General features: G+C 48.8%; 1 protein-coding gene across 1 annotated transcript in view; it reads left to right on the top strand.

Moving 5' to 3' along the window:
* The first annotated feature begins 3640 nt into the window (after positions 1-3640).
* The window catches only part of Trpv1 (transient receptor potential cation channel subfamily V member 1), a 29129-nt gene continuing 12030 nt past the window's right edge, over positions 3641-20739 (top strand). Inside the window, exons 1-14 of the mRNA XM_021176714.2 lie at positions 3641-4014; positions 4705-4871; positions 4949-5101; positions 5567-5707; positions 5809-6107; positions 7010-7189; positions 9847-10005; positions 11658-11753; positions 13889-13959; positions 16434-16599; positions 16988-17054; positions 18758-19077; positions 19936-20063; positions 20499-20614. Of these exons, the coding sequence (XP_021032373.2) occupies positions 3641-4014; positions 4705-4871; positions 4949-5101; positions 5567-5707; positions 5809-6107; positions 7010-7189; positions 9847-10005; positions 11658-11753; positions 13889-13959; positions 16434-16599; positions 16988-17054; positions 18758-19077; positions 19936-20063; positions 20499-20614 (2437 nt within the window). The remainder of the gene's footprint in view (positions 4015-4704; positions 4872-4948; positions 5102-5566; positions 5708-5808; positions 6108-7009; positions 7190-9846; positions 10006-11657; positions 11754-13888; positions 13960-16433; positions 16600-16987; positions 17055-18757; positions 19078-19935; positions 20064-20498; positions 20615-20739) is intronic.

Below are 20739 nucleotides of genomic sequence, written 5' to 3'. Positions count from 1 at the left end.
ATGCTGAAGCACACTTAACTTGGCTGACTATAGGCAGTGGGTCCCTGAGAGAGGTTAGTTGGCTTATGTTCGTTCCTGCAGGAGGATTGAGAGACTGTAACTGCCATAGAGCCCAGAGGTTTGTGCCTATCTGGAGGCCTTCCATGGGCTGACTTCTTTGTGCAGAGGTGCAGGGCTGGGTGGGGCAGCCTGGGTTCTTGTCCTGGTTCCTCTGTGTTTTTAGCAGTGTCCTTCTGTTCTTCATTTCCCAGTGTAGAAAACCCACTCAGTTCTCCGTCTTTCCTGAGTTGATGCTTGGGTCTGGTAGAAATGGGTGTGATGTGGGTGACTATGTTCCCCCAGCTTCTCAAAAATCATAGGCAGCCAGAGGGAGATGCTCTCAAGGCCCTAATTGAAGAGATGTTCTGGGTACTGAGGCAGATGGGAGAAGCACCCTCAGTATATCTCTATGGCCTGGAGAGAAAGGAGGGATACCGTCCCCTGCAAAGCCAGATTGAATACCATCCATTGACAAAGAAAGGCAGACCCGGGGTTAATGTGGGTCTCTGTAGGCAGGTTTTCAAGACAGCTCTTGAATGCATCTGAGTTCATAGCCTTGGCATAAACCAGAGCTTCCACCTCCATCAGAAAACCAACAGGTGTTTGCCTAAAACAGGGTCTAATTCCCCAATCACTGTTAACATGGTGACAGGGGTATCATATGGGGTTCATGTTCATGGTACACTTCAGGCATAGCTATGACAGACTGTCTTGCCCCTGTCTTTTGCCCTTAAATGTGCACCCCCACTCCTGTGTGCTGCCCAGCAATCGTCTCACCAGTAAACTGGGAGAAGCTTGGTTTTCAGTGGGGAGCTGGAAGTAGAATATAGCCTGCTTCCTATTTCCTGGTTTGGTTTGATTAGGGTCAGCCCAAGGAAGAGTCAAAGACCCAACCATCAGGATTCCTTTACTCTTGGATTTGCAGGCAGCTTATCCACAGGGCAACCGTGGACATCCGAGAGAGTGAGGCATAGGATGTGTACATTATCTGCACTTTGCTTGGGGTTTGGGGCATCTTAGGATGCTTGCTTGCTTCATCAGGAGGGTTCTTTAGATTTGGAGCTTATGTCTGGTTCCAGGAGTAGGAGTGTCGGGTCTGAGCAGTCCCCAGACCTTACTGTGGAGTCTAGGACCATGTTTAACATGTGAATAGTAGCCCCGAGCCTTCCAGAGAGATGACAGAGTGCTAGAGACGCTTCCAATCAAATCCTGGTTTCCTCCTGATCACTGTGTGCCATCTGAGAAATGACACAACCTCTCTGGGCTTCAGCTTCTCTATCAGCAAAAGATTTACCTTTTAGAGATGTGAGAATTAAGTGAATTTTGTCAAATGTTTGTGTTATACACAGCATGTGCCCAAACATGCTGGCCTATCTTATTCTTATTTGCCTCCTGCGCCTACCGTTTACTTATTTTAATTGATTTTTATTGTGCTTGGAATGGGAGCCAGGGCTTCATGCATACTCCTGTGTCCTACCACTGAATCATACCCCCAGTCCTGTTGAGCTTTTAAAACGACTACAGTCTCCTCAGACTATGGACAGTCCTGGGCAGGAAGCTGTCTTCTGAAAGCTGACACCAGCACCAGTCCCCTTGCTTCCAAAGCTTCTCACAGCTTCCTGTTATCTGCCTAATCCTGTTCCCATTCTGTTTCTTGGCCTTCAAGGCCCACAGTGTCTATAGCACAGTGTAGATGGAGCTGTGTGACAGGCCAAACAAATGAGGAGAGGTCTGAAGGGGGCATCGGTGTCTGGGAGCACCCAGGATCAGACAGCTTCAGGTGCTCCTGAGAGCAGACCAGCAGGGGAAGCAGCTATGCTCTGCCAGCCACAGGCTGGGACAGGTCAGGCCTTTGTCTTTTTTTTTTTTTTTTGGCTGTGAACATTAGTCCACAGCAGACTCATGGGCCTGGCCTGGCCCCATACTCGGGATTTGTGCAGTCTGAACTTTCCCTTGAAAACACAGGACTCAAGAGACCTCCCCCATGTCTGTCAGTGGCTGCTTTCCAGAATGCAGACACAGCTGGAATGTTCATTTCCCTAACCGACTGTGAACTGGAGGAGGAAGAGAGTATATGACTGATGGCTTTTATTTCTCTCACAGAGTCCAACACTACCTTTCCTTTTCTAAAAACATGTTTTAAAATTTCTTCTTTGAGAATGTTATACATGGATACAGTATGTTTGATCATATGCACCCTCTTAACCCTCTTAGCCCCAAGCTACCCCATGTCACCCTCTGAACTTCATGTCTTCTTCCTCCTCCTCCTCCTCTTCTTCTTCATGAATGGAATGAGTGTAGACCTAATGTGCTTGGGTATAGGATTATACGGGCAACCTGCCAGGGACTACACTTGTGAAGAAAATTGACTTTTTTCCCCTCTCAGCAGCCAACAACTACCAATAACTCATAGCCCTCTGGCATCCACTAAAGTGTGGATTCAATTGATCTTGTACAGGAAACCACGGCTGCTGTGAGTCCCCCAGTGCAGTGGTCCTATCATGTCCAGAAGCCATTGTTTCATGGTGGTCCTCATGGACCTCTGGCTCTTCTTCCACAGTTTTCCTTGAGCCTTAGTGGGAAGGGACACATCATGGCTTTCTGCTGGGCAGAGGTCACAGGGCATGGAAGGAAGCAAGCAGGTAGACAGATAGTTAGACAACAAGGCAGACTGTGCTAAAAGGGTTATCAGAGTGGACAGGCAGGGGCCTGGTCACTCCGAAGATTCAGGGATGATGGGGTTTTGCTGATGTAGAAGTACTCATGTTGACTCCATGGGGGAGGTGGTATTTGAGAGGTAGGAAGATACTGGAAGGGAAGAGGAGACCACAGTCCAGGTGGAGGTGGGTTGGGAGGAAAAGCCTCTGGTCCAGGAGAGGCCTGGGCACCAGGAGGCAGGACAGCCAGCAGGTGGAGGGGAGAGCATGGGAGATGGGGTAGGAAGTGTCAGCTCCCTCTCAAGGGGAGTACACTCACCTGAGCAGCCAGCTTAGCTCTAGAGGTTCAGGTCTAGAACACCTGCCAGCCCCACAGCAAACGATGTGGCCGAGTATCAACCGGGATGCTCGAAATACACCCATTTCACAAAATTGACCCAAGGCTTGCTATGTGCTGCACATGTGTGTGCACGCACACCAGTTCCCTCCTGACACAGTGCTGCAGCTGTGTGGAAGGGCTGAGTCGGGTACTATGTGTGGCTGCTGGCACCCAGTACAGAAGTTTTGCAGTACGGATGGGGTCATTCTCCTCCTCCTCTGTGAACACTGCCTGGCTCTTTGGGGCTTGGTCATCCTCATCGGTCTTGATCCTGAGTTCCTCCACAATGCGTCTCTACTCTGTTATGGGGATGTAGGAAGAACAGCCCAGGCAGCTGAGCACCCCAGACCTGGCTGGCTCTAGGTGGGGAGCCCGGCCACTGTGACCACAGAGCCTGCTGATCACTGCAGTTGTTTCCCCGGGGCTGCTGAAGTGGGAGGCACAGCCCTGAAAACTTTAGTTCTTCAGGGCACTACTACTAATTAGACTTTCAAAGTGTCCTGATTCACAGGGTGCGGGGGGGGGGGGGAAGGGGAGGGGACTTGACAAGAAGAGTGTGGAGGGGATGAGACTCTGTGGTCCCCAAGATGTACACAGACCTCATCTTTGTGGGTATCTGCAGGTTGCAAATTGGGCTACAGAAGATCTGGAAAGGATGGAGAAATGGACTAGCTTAGACTCGGATGAATCTGAGCCCCCACCCCAAGAGAACTCCTGCCCAGACCCTCCAGACAGAGACCCTAACTCCAAGCCACCTCCAGCCAAGCCCCACATCTTTGCTACCAGGAGTCGCACCCGGCTTTTTGGGAAGGGTGATTCAGAGGAGGCCTCTCCCATGGACTGCCCTTATGAGGAAGGCGGGCTGGCCTCCTGCCCTATCATCACTGTCAGCTCTGTTGTCACTCTCCAGAGGTCTGTGGATGGACCTACCTGTCTCAGGTAAGTCTTGGGTCCTTCCCTTCCAAGACCCAAGTGCCACCCAAGACGAGTGGCTGTCCCAGCTGTCAGCTAACACTTCTGTTAAATGTCACAGAGCTGGGGAGCTGGGGAACCTTCAGAGGTGGTCTGGCCCACACTCTTGTGATCTTGCGGGACACAGAGTCACATATGCTGGAGTGCATGTGCATGCTGATTCCAGCTGCCAGCACATGCCAGCACATGCCAGCACATGCTAAGTACCCAGGCCCCAGTGCTCACCAGCCCCAGGTACTTCAGCTTCACGTTCAAGGTTAGGATCTTGTGGACCAAGAAGACAAATTTTGTACAGGTGAGGAGCCTACCAGCCTTCCTGCCTTCACCGAGGCAGGGCAGGGAGTCACTCAGGATGGCTTCTGGGTAGTGTGAAGATGTCTTTTCATTCATAAGGGCCAAGGCAACCATGCCTAGCCCCTCTAGGCTCCTGTCTCCTGAGCTCCAGAAGGAAGGCCAGTGGGCTGGGTGGAAGACAGGTGACAGTAGCAACAAAAGTTTTCTCCATGTTGTCTGCAGATAGGCCAGGGGCAGGATGGGGACACGAGTATCCCAGGGTCTTTATTACAATTACATGTGTTTCCTAAACTGGCTGGTTTGCCTTGGGGCTCAGTCACACTCCTTGCTGGGCCTGAGATGAGGGTATGACTTATTTCTCAGGCAGACATCCCAGGACTCTGTCTCCACTGGTGTTGAGACGCCCCCAAGGCTCTATGATCGCAGGAGCATCTTCGACGCTGTGGCTCAGAGTAACTGCCAGGAGCTGGAGAGCCTGCTGTCCTTCCTGCAGAAGAGCAAGAAGCGCCTGACTGACAGCGAGTTCAAAGGTGGCCCTGTGTGGACTGGCTTCCCAAGGGGCCTTTTCCAATCTTGACCTGGTTTTGACCCTCTCTCTGCCCTTCAGACCCAGAGACGGGAAAGACCTGTCTGCTCAAAGCCATGCTCAATCTGCACAATGGGCAGAATGACACCATTGCTCTGCTCCTGGACATTGCCCGGAAGACAGATAGCCTGAAGCAGTTTGTCAACGCCAGCTACACAGACAGCTACTACAAGGGTGAGGTGGGGGTGGCCTGGTACGGCTACAGAACATCTGCACCCTGGGGGGGGGAACTGCCCCAACCCCTGTCACTGTGTTGCTTTCTTCTGGTTCTGATCCCTGCCCTTGCACATCTGCAGTCTCCTCCTGTGGCCCTGGGATCTCTGCTGCCCTCCTGCTGACTTGGTGGTCCCTATCCCTTGCTGTCATATCTTCTGCCTTCCTTTCTCCTCCTCCTTTCTTCTCTTCCCTCCCTCCCTCCTTCCCTCTGCCTCCTTTTCTTTGAAGCTTAGTATTTTCTGCTCATTTTTGTTGCTGCTTCAAGACTTTGCTGGCATAATTTGTGGATCCTGGCCTCCTACAGTGAGAGGTTGTGCAGACATTTTCAGTTGCTACCTGCCCAGGGCCCTTCCCTGGGCACATCTCTTTGGGCCCCCCCACAGGGCTGTAATCACAAGGCCAACAGTGCTCCTCCTTCTCTAGGCCAGACAGCATTGCACATTGCCATTGAAAGGCGGAACATGGCACTGGTGACCCTCTTGGTGGAGAATGGAGCAGATGTTCAGGCCGCCGCTAACGGGGACTTCTTCAAGAAAACCAAAGGGAGGCCTGGCTTCTACTTTGGTAGGGAGGCCATGTGGTAGACATGAGGGAGCTAGAGGCCCAGTCATCCAGGGGCTAGCCTCATTGGTGGGGCTCCACTGGGGATCCTGTGTTGGCTGCAGGTGAGCTGCCCCTGTCCCTGGCTGCGTGCACCAACCAGCTGGCCATTGTGAAGTTCCTGCTGCAGAACTCCTGGCAGCCAGCAGACATCAGTGCACGGGATTCGGTGGGCAACACGGTGCTGCACGCCCTGGTGGAGGTGGCAGATAACACAACTGACAACACCAAGTTTGTGACAAACATGTACAACGAGATCCTGATCCTGGGGGCCAAACTCCACCCCACGCTGAAGCTAGAAGAACTCACTAACAAGAAGGGGCTTACACCGCTGGCTCTGGCTGCCAGCAGTGGGAAGATCGGGGTAGGCTGGGGCTTTGGCCTGGAGCTGTGGACACCAGGCAGGGAGGGTGGCTGGATAGAGGGCTGTGTGTAGAGGACTCTAATTCTACCAGCTACTGAGGCTGTGAGTGTGAGCCAGAGGAGCTGTAAGCAGAAACCAGGAAGGTCAACATGGCGGTTTCTAATTTCCAATTTTGTCACAGGGACTCAAGGTGTGTGTGTGTGTGTGTGTGTGTGTGTGTTTGTGTGTGTGTGTAGCTAGGTTGAAAGAAAAAAAGAGGCTGTTGGTGCTTTACTAGGGTGAGCAAGATTTTTGGAATGACAGGGAGGGTTCTAAGCTCCTAAGTAGGGGGAAGCTTGGAGTATACCAGGCCCCAGACAAATCAGGGTTCTATGGATAATATCAGTAGAGATACTGGGAAACTGTCCCTGCCCCTTTAAGCATTTGAGCCCTGTAGGAGTCTACCTATGGCTTTCATTGTATTTCATTGATTCTCCCCCCACCCCCGGAATTGCACTCTGTAGCCCAGGCTGGTTGTAATTTGCTAGCTTGGCCTCAAAGTTGCAACAATCCTCCTGTCCCAGTCTTCTGAATGCTGGAATTACAGGCATGAACCATTATGACTGGCTTATTCCTTAGATTTTGATGATTTCTTTCTGGCTTAAAGTTTTCTAGAAAACTTCACTGTTCACAGAAGGACTGTAAATCTTGGGTCCCTGGAATAATATACCTGATGTGGGTGTAGCTGAGGTCAGAGGGCAGCTCTGTGGATCTTGATAGTGAGGACGTTGCTGGGGCTTGGCCTGGGTGTCTGAGTGATGGAGTTGGGAAGCTGAGTGCATTTACCACAAGAACTCAGAGCCTGCCTGGGGAAGCCACCCATGGCCTGGGCTGGCCTGATGGGGATCTCCTACCTGCCACAGGTCTTGGCCTACATTCTCCAGAGGGAGATCCACGAACCAGAGTGCCGGCACCTGTCCAGGAAGTTCACTGAATGGGCCTATGGGCCTGTGCACTCCTCCCTTTATGACCTGTCCTGCATTGACACCTGTGAGAAGAACTCAGTGCTGGAGGTGATCGCCTACAGTAGCAGTGAGACCCCCGTGAGTGGCCAGGGCTAGGACAATGTATACCCGGCCCGACCCTGCTCTTGCTCCAGCTCCATCTGGCCTCTCACATAGAAAACCTGTTGCCAGGAGCCTGTGTCCTCCAGACCTAGTCCACCTCCTTTTTCTTGTGTTTTTCTTAGCAAATGAACGACAACCATTAGCTCATAAACACGAGAGCATCTCAGAAGTGCAGAGATAAGGACAGCTCTCACTATGCCATGGAAAAAGCCCCATGGAGTCCTTTTATTTGTGTAAGCAGGATCACTCTGTGCACGCTGTAGGAGAAGCAGTTGCTTTCACTCACTGACGTGTGCTGTAGTTAGCTTTGTATCTGCACACAGGCGTCTGTCTCACTTAAAAACTGTTGCCCAGTGTTCACCCACGGGACAGGCAAGCTATCTGCAGTTGCTCACACACTGCAGGCCACTGACACAAGCCTGAGGATTTTCCCCGTGAAAGATATGGGAAACTGCAATCTCCAAATCAGAAAGCATGCCCGATGTATCTCTTCGTATTTTTTGAGACAGGGGCTTGCTCTGCAGCTGAGGCTGGCCTTGGACTCCTGATCCTCCTCACTCTTACGTGCTAGGACTGTAAGCCAGGGGCCACCACACCCCACAGTGAGGAGGAACATCGTTATGCATTTACTGGCCTTTTGTACTTCTTTGGTGGGTCTTGGTTTACGGGACTATTTGCTGGCTGCTCCTGGTTTATAGACACCCTTGGCTTCTTAATGAACCAGTCTTTTCTCTATTGCTTGTGCTGCAATGTAGTTTTTCTTCCTGTCTGTCTTTTGCCTTTTAATTTACACACAGCACCCTTTACTGATAAAAGGGTTTCATTCTGATAGGGTCAAGCTGCTTGGTGTTTTTTTTTTTTTTTCCTTTTCCTCTCTCTTATGGCTTCTGGGCTGGTGCCATGCTCTGATCTTCATAGAGTTAGTTACATAGAGTAGTCTTTCTGTATTCCCTTTCCACTCATTGGTAGGTGTTCATTTTGGCTACTTTATCTAGAGATTCCTTCTGTGTGCCAAGGATGGTATTTTACTTAGTATTTCTGGCTCCAAGTGAAGGCTCCGTGATACTTACTGAGTAGTCTATAAGGCCACCTCACCTGTCCTCTCTTTTTAAAGTCATACTCCAAGCTCCTGAAATGGACTTGGGAGCTGAAGTCTCTGCCGGAGGCAGGGAGGGGCTGCCATAGTGCCTCACTAGATAAAGTTGCAATTATAAGACCAGAGTCCAAGGAAGGTGAGGCCTGGCCTATATTGCCCTGTGAGCCCCACCTAGGTTGCCATGTTGAATCTGGCCTCTAAAGGGGTGGTCTGAATGAGAATGACCTCATCACAGACTGAGGAATTTAACCCGGAGGAAAAAAAGCTCAGGGACAGCCATCAATAATTCATGTCCCCAACGCTTTCTGGTGGACCATTCGGCTTGAGCTGATACACTGGTGAAAGGCAGAGATGACCAAGTTACTCCAAATAATAGATCATCCCTGTAGTTGACATCTCTTTAGAGGGCCTTGACTATCAAGGAGCTTCCCATGCTCCAAAGTGTATAAGGTCACACACACAAGTGTCTCTGTGGTAGAGCTTAAGTATGAGAGAGAGGCTAGGACAAGCTGCCTTGGGCTCATATGTTATACATCCTCGGTCCTTCAAGTCTTTTGATATGAGACTTTTGCCTAAAGGCTACTTCAAATGACGGTATTTGGCATTGTCCCCCTGCTCTGGGACAGGCCTTTTAGGTTCCTTCACAAGTCATGTATAGGTCCTTGCCATCTCTGCCTGACCCAGGGCTGCAAACAGGAGAAATGAAGACTGTGAAGGCAACCCCAGCTTCCCAAGCATCCTCTTGTCTGGGAGCGAAGAGAGCTAATTGTTAGAAATGATGAGATTAGATTGTTGGGAAATACTGAAGTCCTTAAGTGAGTCCTTAGGGTAGCTGTTCTCAAGCTTCCTAGTGCTAGGGCCAGCTAATACAGTTCTTCGTGTTGTGGTGACCACCCCCCACCCCCAAGAAAACTATTTTTATTGCTACTAAATAACAGTATTTTTTTTCATATGATCAATTGCTTCTTTATTTCAAAAACTGCTAGCAAGAATAGAACATTCAATTTTGGTTGCCATATAAACATATGCTTAAAGTCTGCAACAAAGCAAGCAAGACAATTGCCTCCCCATAATTATTCTTTTCTACTCTATTTAAAGTTTTTTAAAAAATATTTTTATTACATCTTTTCCTCAATTACATTTCCAATGCTCAGTATTTTTACTACTGTTATGAATTACAATGTAGATATCTGTGTTTTCTGAGGGTTTAGGCAACCCCTATGAAAGGGTTGTTTGACCCCCAGGTTGAGAACCACCGATTTAGGACCTGCCCAGTTTCTCACCAATCACTGTGCTCATGGAGACACTGAAGCTATGAGCGTGGTCAGTCAAGGAACCACAGCAAAGCAGGGACCAACTCAAGGCCCTGGCTGTACAGTGTCTCAGACCTCTGGTGACACTTGGTTGCTGGGCTTGCTGAGGGGATATTCTTCCTTAACTGTGTGAACTACACAGGAGTGAGGAGTGCCACACGGGTGTGGCTATCCAGGTAAGTTGCTGGTGCTCGAGTGAGCCTCCCTTCTCTCTGCTCTCATAGAACCGCCACGACATGCTTCTCGTGGAGCCCTTGAACCGACTCCTGCAGGACAAGTGGGACAGATTTGTCAAGCGCATCTTCTACTTCAACTTCTTCGTCTACTGCTTGTATATGATCATCTTCACCACGGCTGCTTACTATCGGCCTGTGGAAGGCTTGGTGCGGCCAGGAACACGGGCCCTGTTTGGGGGTTGGGGTTGGGTGAGGCATTTCCCTAAGATGCTACAGGCTCCAGGCCCAGAACTTTCTTGGGACTCCCCTTCCTAGCTCACTGAGAGGTGGAGAGACTGCCCTGAGAGCCTCGCTTCCTTGGCCTCAGTTTCTCTCTGACCCAACCATGGACTTTGTCCTTTAAGTCTGTGGTCCTGAAAGTTTGAGCATTTGAGCACTGAAGTTCCTGAGTATTGGGACTCAGAACCGGGGAGACAGCCACCCTAGGGCTGGGTGTCTGCAGATCATGGAGTGTGAAAGCCCCAATTCCATTTGCTGGCCTGCACAGTTTGGCTCACCTGCTTATTCATTACAAATTTGTTTCTTAGGCCTGTGCCCTTGAATACTTCAGTGCTAGGCTGGGCGCCATCTCTCAGCTCAGCTGAGGGTGAGACGTTTTATCCTCCTCTGAGCTATGGACTCTATTAAGTTTCCATTAAGCTGAGTCCTTTTCATTTAATACTAGGGGCACTAATTTTCCACCCTATATGTAGAGAGAGCACTTTACCTGTAAATTTAGTGTAAAAACTGGAGTTCTGTCTGTGCATAAAAGGTATTTAGTGACTTCATTAGAAACGAAAATGGTAATGGGTACAACTCAGTGGCATAGGACTTGCCTAGGATGCACAAGGCCTTGGGTTTGAGTCCCAGCACTCCAGCATTGTAACAAAGTAACAAAAAGAAAGGATACATATATTTTGAGAGAGAGAGAGAGAGAGAGAGAGAGAGAGAGAGAGAGAGAGAGAGAGAGAGAGAGAGGAGGTATATGCCAATAGGCAGGATAAGTGAATAAGCTAGGGCTTGCAAAGCCACAGTGGCAATACTCTCCAGAAAATGCTGGCTAAAACACAAGGGCTGTATATGTGGGTGTGCGGAGGACAGCCGTTCCACCCCCCCCACCGCGTCCCCCTCCCCCAATCTCTGGAGAACTTTGATCTTACCTCCTGGCAAAACAGCTGGGCACCATAGGCTGTGGGAAGAATGGGATTTACAACACACCAGGTCTGTAAGAGCATCTCCACCTACCCTGTCACCTGCTCCCATTCACTCAGAGCCCTGGTCATAGATGTTGCTTGGGGGGATAGCACAGCACTGGAAGGATCCTCTCATACCTAGAGACTCAGGGGGAGCAAGTCTTACAAAGGGACCGTCTTGCAGATGTCCCATGATAATTTATTGTCTCTGTGCTTCTCTCCTTGAAATTACTGTTGTTTTATATATATATATATATATATATATATATATATATATATATGTATATGTATATATATGTGTGTGTGTATGTGTGTGTGTGTGTGTGTGTGTGTGCGCGTGCACATGGAGATCAGAAAAAAAAAAAACCAACCCAACTATTGGGAGTCATCTCTGTCCTTTCGCAATGGGTTCTGGGGACCAAAATCAGTTCTGAGACTTGCGCAGATCATGCTTCTTCCTGTGGAGAGTCATCTTGCTAAGCCTCTGTTTCTCTCTTTTAATGGAGGCTTGTCTCCTAGGCAGGAGCCAAGTCTTAATGGTGAGGCTTGGTACCTGGTGGCACCTGGTGGCAGAGTGTTTGTTGACTGGATGAATGAATGAGTCATTAGCTCCTCTGTGCCTTACAGCCCCCCTATAAGCTGAATAACACCATTGGGGACTATTTCCGCGTCACTGGAGAGATCCTGTCTGTGTCAGGAGGAGTCTACTTCTTCTTCAGAGGGGTAAGCATCCCTTCACAAGTTGTGGGCTTCTCTTGTTGCTGACACATGGCTGAGAGCTGAGTGGGTGAAGCTGAGAACCCTCAGGTGTTCATGGCCAGGTTTCAGGGACCCCCAGTATATTCCCAAGGGCATGTGGTGATCAAGCAACACGGGTGGGTGGATCTCCACCACTAAGTCTCATGGCTGTTCTTGTGGGAAGGGTCTTTTCTTTGACTGCTTGCCTGGGAGGCTCCAGGGGTCCTTCTACCTAGCACTCCATACTGAACACCAGTTTAACAGTGAAATGCGGCTACATCTGGCTTTTGTTTCACGAGTGCTGGCCCTCCTGCTCACACAGCAGGCACTTTGCTGACTAGAGATTCTCCTCAAGAACCAGATTTTTTTCCTTGAATGTCAGGGTTCCTTTTAGAATTTTATGTTAACTCCTCTGTAAAAACTAGAGCTTAGAGAATACGTGGTTTATAATTTTTAGTTTCACTTTCTTGGAATAAAATTTGGGGCAGGGGTGAGAACACAGGTCCATGAAAAGAGAACTGGATGCAGAATTTGAAATCATTGTTTTTTTTTTAATTATTTATTTTTTAATCTTTTAAAAATATTTATTTTATTTATATGGCTACACTGTGGCTGTCTTCAGACATACCAGAAGAGTGCATCAGATCCCATTACAGATGGTTGTGAACCACCATGAGGTTGATGGGAATTGAACTCAGGACCTCTGGAAGAGCAGTCAGTGCTCTTAACCACTGAGCCATCTCTCCAGCCCTGTTTTTTTTTGTTTTTTTTTGTTTTTGATTTTTGTTTCTGTTGTTTTTGTTTTTGACATGAGGTTTCCCTGTGTAACCTAGTCTACTTGAATTCTTGATCTTCTTGCCTTAACTTTTCTAGTGTTAGGATGATGGGAGTGCACCACTGCCCATGGTTAGATCATTGTGATTTTAACTTATAAACTTCCTGAGTTAAGTCACCATTTGTGTGTGTGTGTGTGTGTGTGGCTGATTTTTCCATTGCTGTGGTGAGGCACCATGAACAGAGAGACTTACAGACAAAAGAGCATATTTGGCCTTATGGTTTCAGAGTGTTAGAATCCGTGATGGAGGAATGGAGGCTGCAGGTAGCAGGTGGTTGGAGAAGCAGTTGACAACCCACATTTTGAATGACAAACAGGAGGCAGAGAGAGGAGAGAGAGAAAGGAAGAAAGGCAAGAGAGGAGAGAAAAAGAGAGGAGGGAGAGGGAGAGAGAGGAACAGAGAGAGAGAGAGAGAGAGAGAGAAGAGAGGGAAGAGAGGGAGGAGAGGGAGAGGGAGAGGGAGAGGGAGAGGGAGAGGGAGAGGGAGAGGGAGAGAGAGAGCTCACTGAGGATGGTGGTGGTGGAGGGGGGAGAAATGTTTGAAACCTCAAAGCCTGACCCCAGGGACACACGTCTGTCAAGAAGGCCACACCTCCTAATCCTTCCCAAACAGTTGCACCAATTTGGGGATGAAGTATCCAAACACACGAGCCTGTGGGGACATTCTCATTTAACACCACATTTACTTTTATGGAATTTCTTATCCATCACTGCACGGTCTTCGTGGAAACGCTGTCTTTTCACAGTTGTAACTTCCACTATCTAAGAAAGCATAAAGCCCTAGCAGCAGGTGGGCCCCTCTTAGCAAACAGAGGTTAAACTGGGGACAAGTGCGTGTAGGTATTTTGGAGAGGATTTCACAGCCACCAAAGCTTGATCTGGCAAGTTAGCTCGGTTGCGGCTGTGTAAAGGGGCTTTTGCTATGAAGTGACACTCAGTATAGTACAGCACGGTGGAGTGGGGAGAACACACGAGAAGAAAGGAAATCTCTCAGCCCTGTCCTGGGATCACAGCAGTCCATAGGATTTTGGTGGCCCTTTCCTTCCTTGATTGATTTTTTCGAGATCTCCTTTTAATTGCAGTCGAGGTTTTTAAAGCTCTCCATGAGTCACATAGCATCGCCCACCCCGTTAGCTTGGCTTTACTGCTGCTCCATTCTTCATGCTCCTTGCTGGGATCCATTCCAGTGCTCCAATACGGTGGTGCTGGGAAAGCATGCTGAGGAGTCTCCATTTCAGACACATTGAACGCTTCCCGGAGAGTTACTTTGTCTGGTTATTCACAGATCCAGTATTTCCTGCAGAGGCGACCGTCCCTCAAGAGTCTGTTTGTGGACAGCTACAGTGAGATACTTTTGTAAGTGATGCTTTATGCTCCGTTTGCCCTCCTGGGGCTAGTTCTTCCTCATTCTCTCACCTAGGCCTGAGCAGGCACGTAGTAGGGCCTCAGTAAGCACGTTGAAACAATGGAGGGAGGCACTCTAACAATAGTATTCAGAGGAATCAATATCAGCTGTTGTTTACTCTGCCAGATAAGTCAGGTGCTGGGGTCGACAGACTGTGTCACAGGTCACAGGACTTACAGTTGGAGTTACTTTGGCCACAGTGTGTGCGTGCCCTTGCCACTCACTAGGTCAACACTGGGAGACAGAGGTGACATATACCCAGTTTTTGCCTTCAAGAATTTCCAGTCTGTGAGGCAGGTTTGTTTTTTTTTTTTCTTCTTTCATTCTAGCTTCATGGACATCTTGGACTAGATAGTTCAGTAGGTGGGGAAGGGATTGTCCTGTGCACTGAGTATTTAGCAGCACCCATGGCCTCTCCCTGCTAGATAGCAGCAGTTATCTTATTGTCCTGACAATCAAAAACGCCTACAGATAGATACCAACAAAAGTCCTCTTGCTATGGCCTGTGGGGGCAGCAGCCGTGGTGGTGTGTGCTTCTGGTGGGAGCCACTGCTCTTACGGGAGACCAACAAGCAAAGGCACACGTGTTGCAGAGAGCCTCTGCTCATAAAATCCTTTAGAACATGCAAAACCCATCCTGCACAGAGGCTTCCAACCACTTAAACTTGCTTCCCTTCCCCCACCCATCCTGAGGCTTCTCCTGAGGTGTGGTTAAGGAGTTGTTTCTAGTACTGCTGTGACTAGTTTGTTCCTAGGATTCATAAACCTCATGGCCCCACCCTGAGCTTCAGAGACCTTTATTTTAGTCCCAAAGGGCAGGCTCCAACTCTAGGGTCTGCAGCAACTGGCTGTCACAATACTGATTTGCCTAAAAGAAGAAATGTTCCCCTACATAGCGTTATGCCAGTAGACTCAAGATTTTATTTTTAAAAAGTATAGCTACATTGTAGTGATGTTCACACACACACACACACACACACACACACACACACACACACACGTTTACATACATGCAACTGTACTAATTAATATGGAGCATATAGTTTTTTAAACTTATTAATTTACTTTATGTATATGAGTACACTACAGCTGTCTTCAGACACAACAGAAAAGGGCACCAGACCCGCTTGCAGATGGTTGTAAGCCACCATGTGGTTGCTGGGAATTGAACTCAGGACCTTTGGAAGAGCAGTCAGTGCTCTTAACCACTGAGCCATCTCTCCAGCCCTTGAACATATAGTTTTTATTTTATCAAAATAAAGGTACGGAGCTTTTATTTTATCAAAACTACTCATTCATATTACTATAAATCACAAGAGTGTAAAAGTGTTTAAAGACTGAACCAGTTTCTTGCCCCCAACCCTTCCCATTTTCTGAAACTCTCTTTCCTTGGGCTCTTTCTTCTGTCACCTATTTCTGCCATAGACAAAGCTTTAGCATCCTTCTCCCTGTCTGCTTCTCCTCTTCCATCATCCCAATGTGATTATATAATATTTTGTTAGTCAGTAGTCATCATTTGCACCTTTGTAATTATTCCTGACTGTTGAACAGCTTCATAATAGTCCTAATACACGTTTTGTTTCCTCTGAAGCAAACTCCCTCAATTTTTCCTTGTTTAACACACATATATGCAGTGTTAATTCTTCCCACACATCCTGAAGCAGGTACAATTTCCCTCAAACTCAAGCCTCTAAATTACAACACATGGTCAAATCTCCCCTTTCTCCCCCTTGGGGGATTTCTTTCTGGAGTTTTCTTTCCTTTTGTTTGTTTGAGATAGGGTCTGGCTGTGTAGCCCAATCTGGCCCCTGTTCTATAACCCACAGCAAACCTCCTGCCTTTGCATCTGCAGTGCTGGAGTGACAGCTGTATGTCACCAGCCCGTTTCCTGTTTTCTCTTTCTGATTGGGTTTTCCCAGCCTGATCCTTCTCACCCTGGGGAGACGCTTCTCTCTGCTGTCAGCCTTGAGATTCTCCTGGCTCTTGCCCCTCTCTCACATCTTCCTCTTTCTTGGGTTGTTCTTGTTTCCCTGTACAGTCTTCAGTATTTTCGGTGGGGCAGCCCCGAGTGGAAGCGCTGACTCTGTACAATGCCATGTGCATAAGCATTCATGATCAGTAAGTTGGTGTATTCAATACATTTCTCACTTAGATTTTTGACATACGATGGATTGTGCAGAGCATGACTATTATAAATCAAGGAACATCTGTACTATATTTATATTGTGCTTCTAAGAATAAGATTTTTGCCTCCCAACATATCATACGTTTCCTCCTTGTGCCTGCAGAAAAGGTGTGGGCTATAGGAAGCTGGCAGCCCAGCCCCAGCCTGTGAATGGCTACATTCTCTCTTTCAATTCTTGCATCCCCAGAGCCTTTTGTTCTTGGCTTCTCCTAAGCTGGTCTCCTTTGCCTCTGCCCCTAGCTTTGTACAGTCGCTGTTCATGCTGGTGTCTGTCGTACTGTACTTCAGCCATCGCAAGGAGTATGTGGCTTCCATGGTGTTCTCCCTGGCCATGGGCTGGACCAACATGCTCTACTACACCCGAGGATTCCAGCAGATGGGCATCTATGCTGTCATGATTGAGAAGGTAGGTTCCCAAGTGTGTTTTCCACAGAGCCCTGTTTGCCCTTTAGATGTGGGATACTGTCCTATGCACTCTGTTTAGCCTCTCTGTATCCTCCGGGGGAGCCATTGGTTTAGCCCTTAGCCTATTTATTCCCCAAGAATCAAGAAACCTGGCACTGACCTGGACATGGAGGTTTTCTTCAAACTTCTTGCCTCTGCATTCCAAACAAAAGCCGTGGGCGAGGTGTGAGTGATTCCTTCATGGTGTCTGAGCTGAAAACTGTAGAATCCAGCCTGTTGGAAGTTCCTGCCCCATGTTCTCTGGCCACTCCAGGCTGATACAGCCCAGGTCATTCCTGTATTCCTCCCAGGGCTGGGTTTGTTGTTCATGAGCCTGCTCTTTCCTGCAGATGATCCTCAGAGACCTGTGTCGGTTTATGTTCGTCTACCTCGTGTTCTTGTTTGGATTTTCCACAGGTAACATGCTGAGGCAAGGCTGGTGGGTGGGCAGGGCTATTGCTCATTTGACTTCCCCAGGGCTCTGCAGGGCCAGGGGAGGAGGAGCCAGGTGAAGAAGACAGGCGCATGCTTGCAGGTGACAGAGTGGATAAACAGAATGCACATCAACATGAACCTGAGAACTTGGAAGTGTAATTTATGAGATGTTCTCAGACATCTTAGAGATACTGTGCTACTTGCTTGCTGCATAGCTATTTTTTTTTTTGGCTCAGTTTTAAAAAATGTTTTATTTTGTAATGTCAATATATATTTTTTAAAAGATCTATTTATTGTTATATGTAAGTTCACTGTAGCTGTCTTCAGACATACCAGAAGAGGGCATCAGATCTCATTACGGATGGTTGTGAGCCACCATGTAGTTGCTGGGATTTGAACTCAGGACCTTTGGAAGAGCACTCAGTGCTCTTATCCGCTGAGCCATCTCGCCAGCCCTTTGCTCAGTTTTTATCCAAATGATTTCAACGCTATTTCAGACTCACAAGAAAGTCTTAAGGCTTGTAAGAATGACTTCTCTCTTCTTACTAAGATTCCCCAATTTTACCACTTTAAAATCTGTCTCTGCCTCTCTCTTCCTTCTCTCTGTCTCTTTGTCTCATTTTTCCTTCCCTCCCGTACTCCTCTTCTCCATTTCCCCTCTCTTCCTTTCTTTGTTCCTTGTGTTGGAGATTGAGCCCAGGGTCTAATACATGCCAGGTAAATGCCCACTGAGTTACAGCATCAGCCTTCAAGTGATCCCCTGACCCCACCATTCTTCACAGCTTTAGTCCCTGGCATTTTACCACAAGGAGGAACTTTTTTCCCCTCTCTGCAATTGAATTTTTCAATGCAAGGATGGCCTTGGGGTCCTTTTTTGCTCTGTTAGATTTACATGGTCACTTGAGTCATAATACTTATTACCATCTGTTACTTTGAAACTGAGATCTGGCCCTTGAGAGCCCCTTTCAGCCAGATCCTGGGCCCCTCTAGCTGACCCACATCCTGTTGTGAGCACATGCCTTTGCCTCAGTCCTTGTCTGATTTCTGCAGTTAGATGGTTGTCGAGGCGTGCCTGTCTCTGCTCCCATTCTGCGGTTTATTTTATCCCTCCTGCCTAAGAGGGATGAGTATCCATGACTAGGAGGAGGGACCTGGTAGGTATGGGTTGTGGCACTTGATCTGAAGTTATGCGTATCAGTACAAGAAGGGATTGGGCTCAGGGGATTCTCGGGTATTGGCGCATAGTAAGAACAGGACCCGGCTGCTTAGCAGTTCTCCAGCTCTGTACTATACTTCCAAAGAATAAGGTTATTAGGGCCACTCTGCTTTGAACTGCTCGACACCCATGGTTCTAGAGGGACCTTGAAAAAGACATGGTGTGGCTGGCAGAGTGAGCCAGGCCTATCTTGTTAGGTTGAGCAGGTTGTACACTACACAAAGGGCTTAGTATGTGCATGGTCTACATAGCTTTGCATATTTCTTCAAACTCTTCTCCTACTAGATCATGATAATGCTCTTTTAACAAAGCAGAGTTTTATTACAGCTTTATGCTAGTCTGGGTTGGGAGGTGATACATGGCTGAGTGGCTTTCCTGCTGTGGGGTGCTGGGGTAGGAGAGGTATGTATCAGGAGATCTGGGGTCTTGGTTTTCATCCACCCACACCTCTTTCTCTTGCGACCTGTAGCCGTAGTGACACTGATCGAGGATGGGAAGAATAACTCACTGCCTGTGGAGTCCCTACCACACAAGTGTCGGGGATCTGCCTGCAGGCCAGGTAACTCTTACAACAGCCTGTATTCCACATGTCTGGAGCTGTTCAAGTTCACCATCGGCATGGGCGACCTGGAGTTCACCGAGAACTATGACTTCAAGGCTGTCTTCATCATCCTGTTACTGGCCTATGTGATTCTCACCTACATCCTCCTGCTCAACATGCTCATTGCTCTCATGGGCGAGACTGTCAACAAGATTGCACAAGAGAGCAAGAACATCTGGAAGCTGCAGGTGGGCAGCAGAGTGGGGGTGAGGGGAGTGCAGTCTGGAGGCTGTTCCCTGTTCCTTCTGCTGTTACACAGAGGGTTGCATGAGCCCCTGTGGGGTTGAGGAGGGAGCAGGGAGCCCAACCGGGCCCAGGGATCAACATCGTCAGCTCCCTCGGTAGACTCCCTTCCTGTGGGCATCCCTGTTGTCCATCATCTACAAACAGTCAGGTGAGCCTAGCTAGATGCTATAACTAACAGATGCTGTATTTGGCCCAGAGCAGAGCAATCCCAGAGGGCAGTAGATGTAGATTTAGCCCCATGGGCTATCCATTGTAGAGCATCTTGGTTTAGGTGAGTACTGGACACTAGACACATGGGGATTGCTCTCATGGGGTAGGCCCTAAGGATTCTCTTTCTAAGCTGCATGGCTCATATTTGCCTTCAGAATCCCCACCAACAAAGCATTGTTCTTACCCGGAAGCATTTGCTGGATGGTGGACCCTGCTGTCTAAGTGTCTGTCTTACCTGACTTCATTTCACCTTTCACAATCCTCTGAAAGGAATTCTGTCAGCATCTCATCTTTAGACCAAGCACTGAGGTCTACAGACTGTGTAGTCATCTCTCTGTGTTTCAAGCCACACAGAGACCCAACAGTCAGGACTCTGATCTTACTTAGCACCCCACAGGGTCCCTTTGTGAGCTCCATCAACTCCTAGGGCTGCTTTCCTGGAATTAGCAGGCAGACACCAAGCACAGGAAGGCTTGGCTGGTCTCCTAATGCCAGGAATTAGAAACAGACTTGTAGTAGGCTGCCCCAGGGGCTGACAGAGATTCTGGAGAGGGTGATCCAGGCTGGTGGCCTGTTTCCTTTTCTACCAGCGAGCCATCACCATCCTGGATACAGAGAAGAGTTTCCTGAAGTGCATGAGGAAGGCCTTCCGCTCCGGCAAGCTGCTGCAGGTGGGGTTCACGCCGGATGGCAAGGATGACTTCCGGTGGTGCTTCAGGTAAGGCCAAAGCAGGAGTCAGAGCTGAGAACTGGTCTCAGTCCTGGACATGGGGGACTCATCTGGAGCCAGGTGAGGGTATAGAGATCAGGCTCAGGGCTCCCTGAGGCTAGACATAGAAATAGGGACTCTCAAGGCCAGCAACAGGTCCAAGGGCCACCATAGGATTCAGCTCTGGGCATGGGACACCAATCTCAGATCTCAGGAGGTAGAACTTCCAACATTAAGCACCGAAAAACTTGAGGTGTCCAAAAAGGACTACCTGGTGAACAGAGTCAAATCCAGCCATCCAGGATTTAAAATTCTTGGGCCTTCTGCTGTGGTGGGAAATGAAATAAGCCCTGGCTGTCCCTCTGCCTGTTATGTCTTCATCCTAATATGAAGGCTGCCCAGCCTTAGACAGCGGCTTCCCAGAGCCTGTCCCCTCCCCCACAGGGTGGATGAGGTGAACTGGACTACCTGGAACACCAACGTGGGCATCATCAACGAGGACCCAGGCAACTGTGAGGGCGTCAAGCGCACCCTGAGCTTCTCTCTGCGGTCAGGCCGAGGTGAGGTGTGCTGGATGAGCCCATGGCAGGGAGGGGCCTGGCTCTGGGAAGGAGGGCTCTCTACTCCATCTTGACTTTCCTCACATCAGACCTGGGCTGCACAGCAGCAGCAGACACTCAGCCAC

The sequence above is a fragment of the Mus caroli genome, unplaced genomic scaffold, assembly GCF_978045245.1.
Source record: "Mus caroli unplaced genomic scaffold, Mus_caroli_1 scaffold_13, whole genome shotgun sequence".
In the NCBI taxonomy this organism is placed as follows: Eukaryota; Metazoa; Chordata; class Mammalia; order Rodentia; family Muridae; genus Mus; species Mus caroli.
The sequence above is the reverse complement of the archived record's forward strand: the minus strand, read 5'-3'. Positions and strand labels throughout refer to the sequence as shown.